The 12,074-nt window shown below is 43.7% G+C and overlaps 1 protein-coding gene across 6 annotated transcripts in view; it reads right to left on the bottom strand.

Annotated features, from left to right (window-relative positions):
* Positions 1–12,074, bottom strand: part of RNF17 (ring finger protein 17) — a 510,797-nt gene that overhangs the window by 206,393 nt on the left and 292,330 nt on the right. For all 6 annotated transcript variants that reach the window (XM_033948471.1, XM_033948470.1, XM_033948472.1 and 3 more), the window contains 2 exons: positions 6,797–6,938; positions 4,359–4,515 (listed from right to left, as the gene is read on the bottom strand). In XM_033948471.1, coding sequence (XP_033804362.1) covers positions 4,359–4,515; positions 6,797–6,938 — 299 coding nt within the window. The remainder of the gene's footprint in view (positions 1–4,358; positions 4,516–6,796; positions 6,939–12,074) is intronic.

The following is a 12,074-nucleotide window of genomic DNA, read 5'->3' as shown; positions in this document are numbered from 1 at the left end:
CCACTTGAGATAGGATGTAAAGATAAAGCTGTAATTCAGGACTCTGTTCGCCATCATAGAGTTCTGATAAAGGCGTCTCCCGAATTTGTCCATAGTCCGGCCCTCTCTGCCCAGTGGGACAGCTGCATACACCTTGGACGGATGAGACTTCTTAAGGATAGACTCCACCACCAAAGACTGGTGGGAAAGCTGAGCCTATTCAAAACCCTTACAGGGCACCGTACGGTATCGAGATTCCATTTTAGATGGAATGGCAGGTATAGCATATGGGGTCTCCAAGTTGCGAAAGAAAGTCTGTTGCAAAACCGGGTTGAAGGGAAGCCGGAGGGATTCCCGGGGAGAATAGGGAAGCTCCAACTCTTCTAAATACTCCTTAGTATACTTGGAATCCGACTGGAAGTCCAAGTTCAATGCCTTCTCTATATCCAGAACAAAACGGGTGAAGGAAGAAGGTCTGCTCTCAGAATGGCTCCCCTTGGGGGTGGTCGAGCGAGACCGCAAGGCAGCAGAAAAGGAGGGGGAAGCCTCCCTGGAATACTGCGGAGGCACATCAGAATCCACCCTTCGGGACGTCGAAGAAGCCCCGCTAAAAGAGCAGGGGGGAGTCGACGAAAACCTACGTTTGGAAGTACCCCGGGGTCTGGGCCCACGAGGCTCCATAACCCCTCCGCGGGGAACCCCGTCCCGAGGACAAGCCCCGTGAGAAGGAGGCAGGATCCCCCGAGGTTGGCGCCTCACGAACAGGAGAGCGCAGCAGACTCGGGTTGGACAAAGTAAGGTCTGAAGCTTTAACTGACCCGGTAGTGCGAAGACCCGGGGATCTACCCCACCTTGAGGAGGATGCCCGGGGACGCTTCGCAAAACGCCTCGATGGATGCCTCGATTGAGGTCGATCCGAGGGAGAAGCATGCCTCGAAGGAAGAGGCGAGGAATCTGACGAGAATAGCTGCCGAGACCGGTGGACCTATTCTCGAGGATCCTCGATGGGGCACTCAGGTTGGTCAACGGCGCACGAGGTCAAGGCTGGTGCCAGATGAGCCAACGCCGAGGAGAGCTCCGAGGAAATGATCGCCTTCAACACCTCCTCAAACATCGGCACCGTGACCACAGAAGGCCGAATAGGTGCAACAGTACGTTCCACTGGGGGCGACCTCGAGGAAGAGTATTCCCGTATGATGGAAGCACACTTGGAGGATTTTGAGGGTGGTCTCGTCGAGGCCTGCGGGACTACACTCACTGCCTGGATGGCCAGAGACTCCGAGGAAGGCTTCTTCGGTAGCTGAGCTGAACCTGAAGAGTGAAGAGGAGACTTACTCGGAGCTGTTTTCGAGGCAGAGGTCGCCGAGGCCTTCGAGGTCGAGGGAGACCTGCCCGGTGCCGAGGTCTTCGAGGCCAATGTCGAGACCGAGGGCGAGGCCGGGGTCGAAGCAGGAGCAGTCTCCATGGCAAAGAGCTCCTCAATCCAGGCCCTATGGCGGCAAAGAGCCCGAGGTTGGAGAGTCGCACAGCGAGGACAGGAGTCCGTCGGGTGGTCTGCTCCGAGGCAGAGAATGCACCAGCGGTGCGGGTCTGTGATTGAAATGACCCAACCGCACTGGGAACACTTTTTAAACCCGGTGAGAGGCCGGGACATAAGTCAAAAAGATGGCCGCGGCCACACGAGGCCAGGCGGCCACAGCGAACCGGGAACCCCCGGTTGCCGAAGCAAAACAAAAAATGTACACGAACGTGGAAAAAAGATAAACAACAAACCGCACAGCGACTCCCGAAGAAAAGAAAGAAGCCGCGGTGCTAGAAAGGCACTTAGACAATGCAGAAAGACAGAGCTTTCTGGCTCCGTGGAAAACTAAGAACTGAAGACCACGAGGAGGGGATGCGCCCTCTAGTGGAGCAGGAAGGCACGCATGTGTGGGCAGTACTAGCAAACTTGAGATATTCAATCAAGTTTGCTTGAAACGCTGTCCGCGATGGGGCTCTGTGGATGACGTCACCCACATGTAGAGAATATGCTGCCTGCTTGTCCTGGGATAATATATCTTCCCAGATGTCTCTAAACAGACACAGTACAGGAGGAAACAGTTCCTGCAACTTAAGACTCATGTCTTGGCTGTGGGAGCTTTATTTTTTCTAAAGTTTCCATTTAATGTTTAGTGACTTATCAGAATAAGTATATTTTTGTTGATCCAGCTCAATTAGAAATATTTCTTCAAGACAAACCTAAATTAGATATATTGCCTGTAACTAATGCAGAGGTTGAGAATGAGTGAGCCATTTAGAATAGTTTTGCCTGACATGAGAGGATTATGATTCTTTTTTTTTCTTCCCAATTGTGTGACTCCTTCAGGAGATAATCAGCCCTAATAATGTGGACTTGATAAATACTTTTAAGGTTGTTATTTTTATCTTGTACTTTTTTCTATAATTGCCTGAATTTGTTATATCTTCTAACAAATGAATAAACTTATATAAAAAAAGTGATAATCCCTGCTCCTCAAATGGGTCTCCTGAAGGAAAACAATATCCCATTGCAACCTCCTCACTTCTTTCCAAAACTATGCTCCGTTTCCCAGGGTTATTAAGGCCATTAACATCCCAGGACCCTATCTTGAAGTCAACAATCCCCCCAATCTCCAAATCCCCTCCCCCCCTCGCATCCCCCCTCCTCCCCCATCCCCAAAGCCAAAGCTGGTCGTGTTCTCCCATAACAAGTCATACCAACAGGAAATGAAATCCCACCCCGACTGCCCCAAAGACTCATACACCCTCATTCTTCAAGCATACTCCCACCAAACGTACCCCTGCAACCCTCCCAGCACACACCAACCCATTTCACCAGCGAGAACCCAGTCCCCCCAGTCAGGTAGTTAGCCTGGCAAAGGACCAACAGGAAATAAGCAGGTTCACATCGCATCCGCAGGTTCCCAACTCTACCCAACCAGAGTGCCTGTGACCCGGAAGGTCCTGGCTCCGGACCCAGGATGTTACGACACCCCAGTTCCCGCAAAACTGTCCACGCTTCCTTCATAGGGATTTCCCATTAATAGTGAACCATAATCCAAAGGGGAACAATCACCAATATTTATGCCCCTCAGTCCGCAACAAGCGACTCACATCCCGGAAAGCTTGTCTCTTCTGGAGAGTGGCCCAGGCCAAGTCTTGGAATATGCCCACTTTGATACCTTTCCATCTCCAATCCTGGGATCGCCGAGTTTTAGCCATAATCCGCTCCTTAAGGCCATAATCCCCAAAGCAGGCAATGATGTCTCTCATATTCCCACTTCTAGGAGATCCCAGACTGCGATGTGCCCTCTGTATATGCATTAGGCCATGCTCCCCCACATCCTCCATTCCCAGCAATGATCTACAAATGTCCCGAACCACCAACTCACAGTCCCAAAAGTACTCCATCTCCAGAATGCCCTTGAACTTGATATTACACCACCGTGATCTGTTCTCAAGATTCTCCACTTGAAGTTGCAGTTCATTCAGGAGGGAGTCATAATTCATGGAAAGCTTTTGCTCTGCAACTTCTGCCACCATCTTAACCACCTGATTCTCAGAGGCCGCCACTCTAGTGCCCAGCTCCCACACCTCTACCTTAATCTCTGCCAACGTCAATTTTACATCCTGGCATACCTCCACCATCTCCTGTTTAAGGTCCTGAATCCAGGGGGGAGGCACCAATGCAAGGTTAGAGATACCATTGCCAGCGGCCCCGTTCAGACCTTCATCCTCCGACGCAGACGCGGTAGCAGCCATTGATTTCCCCTTCTCCACCGGCACAGGCCCAGTCGCTTGGTTTCATTTTCTCCCAACTTTTTTGTTGTGGTCATCCTCCAGCACGTATCAGCCACCAGCAGATCACTTTTCCAGCTCCTAATGAGAACAAGTTTTACTCTTTATTTGGCAGCCTCGGCAGAGCTCCTGAGTTAAGCCGCAATCTCTAGCTGTGACGTCACTTCTCTCGTCACTGGAATATTTTTATACTTCATGTCCTAACTTGAGAATTATGGTTATGGCTATTGAAAGCTAGTCAAAAACATTTATTCAGTTACAAATACTAAAGATCAATATCACACTCTGAGTCCATAGACAAAGTCAGAATTGGATTTAAATGGTATTCAGACAAGACCCTGGTTTGAAAAACTAAGCAAGAAAAAATTAATCTACTCGGATCCTGCTAGGATAGACGTGACACAAATTAGACATAGTTGTAGACAGTATGATACGTGCTATGGAACTTGTAGAAGGTTTCAATCAGTATGGTATATCAAGTGTTGCAAATGCTCCCCCTCTTATAGATATTCAATTTCAATTAGGTAGACATATTGTAATCATATTTTATTGAATGTACTCACCAATAACTTCTGCTCTGTACCACTGCCCATCATTTTCATATTTAGCTATGCAAGCTTGACCCCTGATTGGACATATTATTTCCAAATTTTCACCATCTCCATTTTTATACACATCTTGAATCTTCCTCATAAGCATTAAAGTCTCAAAGGTATCTATCTATAATGATCCAAAAAAGTTTTATTTAAGAAATTGTGCAAATATATTAACAAATATATTAACAGAGCAGCATCATTAGGATACTGTACATTAGAACAATAAGAGAACTTATAGAGTTGGCACAATATCTCTATCATGAAACCAAGATAGATAAAACAACATCCTCAAGGGACACAATGCTCAGAAGTTAAACAAAAATTAACAGTACAAGTGCTTGTGTGTGTGTGTGGGGGGGGGGGGGAAAGGACACATGCTATGAAGACATGAGGAACATAAAGGAAAAAACACCCAATAAACTTACCAGTAAGAGAAAAATCAAGGAGCAAGTTAAGCCTTTCATTCAATTAAATAGAAAACAAAGGTGGCCAAGGTATTTTAGGACATTTTATTCTTGTGTTTTACCATAAGGGTACCATAAGGGTGGCTATCAGCTAAATATAGTAGCACTAAGAGTAGCAAGATAGAGAAGCTTGTACACTCTAACCTGATAACCAGAGTAGGAATAACATCTATATTTACATATTTTTATCTTCTCTATATTTGGCCACCCAAGTGGAAACAGGAAGTTTTCATTGAGGACGGACCACAGTGGAAAGAAGATGCAAGGAGTGGCGGCAGGAGTAGATCGCTAAATCACTACCGCCACTGGCAACATGCTGTAACATCAAAATAAAGGTAGATGGTGGGAGAGGGAAGATGGAAGGACTGGAAAAGGAGAGATGGGGAGAATATGGATGGGAGAGATGGACTTGGGGGAAGGAGAGATGGGGAGAAGATGGATGGGAGCGATGAACTTGGTGGAGGGAGGGAATATGGATGGTGGAGGGGAGAGATCGTGGAGAGGGGAGATGGGTGAGGGATAGAAGAAATAATGGATCTAAAAACAGGAGAAAGAGATAGTGGATAATGGGATTTAGGGGGGAAGGAACAGAAAGGGAGAGAAGTTGGACACAAGGGATGGTGTAGGGGGGATAGAGATACTGGCTAGGAGTGTAGTTAGAAAGATAAAGGAAGAGCTTGTGGGGAAGAAGGGAGAGATGCTGGATGAAACGGTAGTTGAGAAAAGGAGAGATGGTGGATCTGGGGATGGTGGGGTCCATCACAGCAGCTACATGAATAGAGACGAAAAAAAAGGAAAGATGCCAGACCTCCGGGGGAGGGAAGGGAAATGGAAGGGGAGGACAGAGATGGAAGATGAATGGTAAGCATGGAGAAAGAAGAAAATGACAAATGGGCAAGAGATCCTTTCAAGCAAGTTATCAGAAGACGTTTGTCGCAGAGCCTGGGGCCAAAATGATTTGAGTAATAACCAAACAAAAGGTAGAAAAAATAATTTTATTTTCTATTTTGTGATTACAATATGTCAGATTTGAAATGTGTATCCTGCCAGAGTTGGTATTAGACCGCGAACATGAGCTAGGATTTAACAGAGAGAAGAAAAGTCTTTTTTGTTTACACCACAGCGCCAGTGTGGGTAGGAGAGGGCAAAGGGGGTAGAGTGGGTGAACAAGCTATAAAATAAACCCACTAGGATGTTTGAAAAACACCCAACTGAGCAGGAAAATCAAATCGAAAAATCAATTCAATAGGCTTAATTGAATCGAAAGTTTTTTTTCCCTGAATCAGGCAGCACTAGCATGTAGAGACAAACTGAGGAATCACAGGACAGCCCCGAGAGATGGGAGCAAAGAAAATACTAATGAGACTCTACAGAATCTAGTGGGAAGAGATTGATTACACAGGCGTTCAAGAAATAGGTGACTATTTCACTCAAAGTGGAATTCTTGCATTTAAAAACTCATTTGCCATTGAAATAATGGATTGTGGTTCCCAACAGATATTTACAAAATGTATTTTAAGTATTTAGAATGTGAAAGGATCTGTCCTGCCCCTAATCCCCCTAACACACAAAAGAACACCACTACAATTTTGTTGACCATACAATGAATTTTAAACATATGAAAACTTATCTACACAAGCTCTCTCAAACTAGCTAGAGGTTCTGTGGTCATGAAGAGGTTGAAAACTGCTGGATAAGCCATCCAAGATACAGATGATAATGCCATCGACTACTCATCCAAGTTACATATAGTAATCAATTAAACAAAAATTATTCTAAACCTTGAGATCCTTTGGGAAAACAAATAATACCTCCTATTTTCACAATTGTAGATTGGAAAAAAAAATTATAACAAATAGCTAGAGATAAAATCACCAGCTCTCTATATTAGCCAGTCATCTTGTCCCACAAACCAATGCAGTATAACAGTAAAATACTTACCAACTGAATACAGAAATCAGAAGGACTATTTACATGGGAAACAAGTATACCAACTTCCTTCATGAGCTGTGGTAACACTGGTGGACAATACTGCAACATTACTTCACTATCTGTATGATTAACTGGAAGTTGAGAACGAAATCTAGGAAAAAGGGTTAAAAAAACTCATCTTAATTTGAAAAACACATTACAGTAAAACTGCTTACCTTTACTGGTGTTGTCCAGCAATGCAAAGTCATTCACAGTGGACAATGTCATCAACGATGCCAACAAAATGCATTCAAGCTGTGCTAGAAAGTTTGCAAATCAGTATGAATTCCGAGACACAATTTTTTGGTAACAAATACTATTTGGTAACAAATACTTTTTTTTTTTTTTTGTAACTCCATAGACAGTGGGAGGGTTTAAGTTCCTGATACCCATTGAGGAAAAACAGGTAAAAAAATTTTTACTTCCTCCATGGGAAATCAGGACTACGTTCACACCATGTGTAGGAATATCCAAACTTAGGACATGCCTCCCCCACCCCTCCAAAAAATGTGTTTGAAGGGTAGAAGAAGTTAAACCACCATTTTGAGTAACTATGAACAAATCAGGTGGTATTGGCAGCCCAACATTACAACCCTGAGAGAAATATGAATGAAAACCATAATGACAAGTAAAACATGCTGTATGTAAATCACAAACAAAAGAGTAAGCACAGTTACTTACCGTAACAGGTGTTATCCGGAGACAGTAGGCAGATATTCTCAAATGGGTGACATCATCCATGTAGCCCGGTATGGACAGTTTGACAAGTGAACTGTCACTAAGTTTTTAGAAACTTCGTGACTGCCCACATCGCGCATGCATGACTGCCTTCCCGCCCACCAAGGTTTGCGGCACCTCAGTACCTTAAGCAAGCTAAGAAGCCAATCAGGGGAGGAGGGAGGGATGTAAGAATATCTACCTGCTGTCTTTGGATAACACCTGTTACAGTAAGTAACTGTGCTTGTATCCTAGGACAAGCAGGCAGCATATTCTTACATATAGGACTCCCTAGCTTACTACAATGGGATGGAAGGAGAGTTGGCCATCAAGAAAATAAAATTTGTAAAACTGCTTGGCCAAAATGCTCATTAGAGAAAGACACAGGGAAAAAAATTATCACTGTCCCTGCCCCGTGAGCTCATCCCCGTCCCTATGAGTTCAATCACTGTCCCCGCGAGCTCAGTCCCCGTCCCCATCCTGCAAACTGTCAGATCCCATCAGCACAAGCCTCAAATAGTTATGATTTTATACTGAATTTATTTTATTAAAGTATAAAAACACACTATTCTGTACAATTGCCATTTTATAAACACAAATAATACTGAGCAAGGATCAACAAAACCCCTGTTTCCCATCCCTTTCACAAATATCCCCTCCACTATTGTGAAAACTGAACAAACCAAATTACTACAGAATGCTACATAGAAAAATCAAGCTAACAGAATATCACAGTCACACATGACAGGAATCGTGTTAGGGGAGAGCAACTAGGGCAACTGCCCCCTGGTCAGAGAGAGAGCCCTAAGCCAGCTGGAAGCTAAAGAAGCACAGCCTGGGCTTTGCGGTCCCCAATTATGTCTAATACCAGCTCTAGCAGGATACATATTTCAAATCTGAAATATTCTAATCACAAAATATAAAATCAATTTATTTTTTCCTATTTTTTGTTGTCTAGTAATTTTATTCTTCAAATCACATTGGTCTCAGTTTTGGTTTTGGGTTCCTTCTATATCTTTTATCGTGGCATGGCTGGCTCCTGAAGGTAAAATAGGCGCAATTTTTTTTTTTTTTTTTTTTTTACCACAAGAGCAAGACTTTTCACAGCTTCCACGGGGCGGTGAAAGGTCTTGTCCCATTCCTGCAGTAAACTAGTTGCAAATGTCCCCATTACTGCGGTGACCCATGGTTTACCCCGCCCTACCTCAAAGTTCTAGGCAGTTCACATACATTGCTAACATTATTCAATCAATGAATAAAAATACAAAACTCTAAATAGTACTAAAATTATACAGTAAAAGAATAAGATACAATTTGCTAAAATACAGAAGAAATCCACAAGAACATTCTGGCTATAATATCAATATACAATTTGCCTGTCAATATTCTGGAACATCAGTTTACAGATTTATCAAATAGATCAATTTTTAGTAATTTCCTAATGGACATATAAGAGTAGGCCTGGGAGATAATAGTACTTAGCCACTGGTCCATTTTACCTGCCTGAAAACCGAGCAATTTATCAAAAAATCTCTTGTATTGACAAGGTTTGATGGTTGGAATAACAAATAAATATTGCCCTCGAGTAATTCCGTTAGGTTTGTAACGTTCAAAGCATAGAGACAAGTGAGTAGGAGCCATACCAACAACACTTTGAAACAGGTACAACCAAATTTAAATAATATTTTAGCCTTTTGAGCTTTTTATGAGATCCCAGATATATTATATTACAATAATCCAGTATGGACAGAACGGATGATTGTACCAGCAATCTAAATGATGCAGCCATTTTGTATGAGTGATCTGCATGGGGCAGGAGCATAGGAAGATTGCTCGTGCCCCAAAAGCCCGCTAGACCACCAGGTAAAGTCCGGGATGCCAGGGGAAGGCAGGGGGCACCGGTACTGATGGCTCAACAGCCAGTACCATCGGTGAAGCAGGTTGTTATGGAGTAGGTGACCTCGATGAGAATACACACCGTGTACGAGAGAACCTACGAAGCTGGAAAGCAGTGGCATCATTGTTTGGGCTGCATTAAGAGACTCGATGCTATAGAGTCCTGCGATGCTTGTTTGGAAGCAGGTGGCTTCTTAGCTGGCTTCCCCAATGCCGGAATCTCTTATGATGTCGATATTGAAGCAGATGCTGGAGTTCGATGTCGACATCCATGAGGATTTGGCAATATCCATGAAGGCACTGAACAATTGCTCCTGCTGAGTGCGACAAGCTTTAAGAAAGCGCAACTTTAAAGACGAATAGTGAGAACAAGTCTCAATTTTGTGTTCAGGGCTTAAACATTGCAGGTACCAATTATGAGGGTCTACAACAGAAATAGACTGCTGAATCCTGCCACAGTCAACCTGTCAACAATTTCGACACAGACGGAAAAATTACTTCAGTGAGATTAAACTCGTTATCGAAATTTACGAGAGAAAAGAAAAGAAAATTCTTCTCCCTTCCTTTGTTGTTTACAAAAAAATAAAGAAAAATTACGTGAAAGCAGGAAGGCAAACTTAGGCTGAATGGTGTCCAGCCAAACAATACTTCTTCACTCAGCGTAAAACAAAGAACTGAGCTGCTGCAAACCTCTGTGGGTGGGAGGGCAGTCCCACATGCACGGTGTGGGCAATCGCTAAATTTCTAAAAACTTAAGTGACAGTTCACTTGTCAAACTGTACGTACCGGGCTCCTTGGATGACATCACCCATTTGTGAGAATATGCTGCCTACTTGTCCTGGGATAAAGCTCTTACCTCAATCTTCTTTCCAGTATAAAGGTACAGTAGGCTTAATCAGTGGGTTCCTTTTCAGGATATCTCCAATGATTAGGCATGAGATCTATTTGTAAGTATTGCTTTCATTGTATGCTAATAGATCTCATGCATATTCATTGGTGAAATCCTGAAAACCCGACTGGATTGCGGCCCTCAAGGAATGACATTTGACATCCCAGCCCTAACCAATTAAGATTGTCAGTTATCAAAAAACTGTGGAACCACAAAAGCCACCTACCTGAGTGCAAGCAGCACTAACATTTTTTCAGCTCCTATATCCTCTTGCAAAAAATTACACTATAAAGCTACCTGATAACTCTTCCTACTTGTGTAACAGCATATTCTTTCTTGGATGACCACAGACAGATATCTAGAGATAGCCTTCACTCATATATGCCTAAGGCAGAAAGAAGGCTAACTCAACATCTGAAAGGACTGGATGTCAAGCCTACTGTAGCCTTATACTGGAAAAAAGATATAGAGTGCAAAGGGTATAGTAGGGCTTGACCAGTGAATGTACCAAAGCTGTTTTAAGTCTATGACAGGGCAGATAAGTCTGGTGCGAGCACCAAGGAACAAAATGCAGTGTCCATTTGTGCCACAACGTCCACATGCTCTGTATTCCCATCACTTCAGAGGACTTTGGGGAGGTGAAGCCCAAAGCTCCAACCCCCACCTCACGTGCCGCACCATATGTGGAACACAGACTACTTTCAGATAGGCATTTGCCACATATTTTGGCATGAATATGAAGACAAGAGGAGTTCATCCATACTAGTATTTTTCCCCCCATATCTTTATTCAGTTCAAGCAATATACATTTAGAAACAGTATGAGAAAACGAAGTACAAACAATAAAATAATAACATACCATAAATTAAATCATAATATGAGCAATCCTACAGGAACTGTATATCGATTATGTCAAACAAAATATTAACACCCCCATCCTTCCATCCCTTCCCGTTAGGACCAGGCAGTACAGAATTTTAAGAGAACAATAGTCATGATTTTGAGAATCAACTCAGTTATTCAACAAATGGCTTCTGGCCATAGGTGTTAACATGGTCCAAAATGGTTCCCAGATGATAGTGAATTGTTTCCCTGGTTTTGAGTCCAATTCTTTGATAGTTCTACTTTTCATCGATGGGTGGGGACGGAGGGGATTCCTCGTGGGGACGGAGGGATTCCTCGGGGGTGACAGGTGGGGACGGGTGGGATTCCTCACGGGGACATGTTGGGCCGGTGGGATTTTGGCGGGGACGGGTGGGATTTCTGTCCCCGCGCAACTCTCTATCTCAAGCTCTCAGCGGACAAACCTGGAGCAAGCCTTGCTCCCAAGGGTTTGTTCCCTGAGTTTCCTCTTGGCTACAGACTACTGTCCTCAGAATCTGTGTTCTCTCAGCAAGAGATGCCCTGTAACTGGGATCCTTAGGATCAAAAAGCCTCTCAACCGAATAAAAACCCAAAATTAAAGGAAAAATAAACATGAGCAGAACAGACAGGTTCTACCATCTCACGTGTAGAGTAAAACTGAATTACAGGACAGCCCAGAATGATGGCAGGCGGAGCAGAAATATAAATGAGAATCTCTACATCTGGTTCAAGACTGATGTTCCTATTGCACTAGAAATGGTAGTTATGCTGGTGATAGTTTTGTTATGTACTGGCAAGTATTTGGGTTACTTGAATATTTATAATTCATGGTTGATTCAGAAAAGCTTTTTCTCTACATCAGTTTATGGGTGTAAACTCTTC

The sequence above is a fragment of the Geotrypetes seraphini genome, chromosome 6, assembly GCF_902459505.1.
Source record: "Geotrypetes seraphini chromosome 6, aGeoSer1.1, whole genome shotgun sequence".
NCBI classification, from domain to species: domain Eukaryota; kingdom Metazoa; phylum Chordata; class Amphibia; order Gymnophiona; family Dermophiidae; genus Geotrypetes; species Geotrypetes seraphini.
Note: the sequence above shows the minus strand (reverse complement) of the source record. Positions and strands in the feature narration are given on the sequence as shown.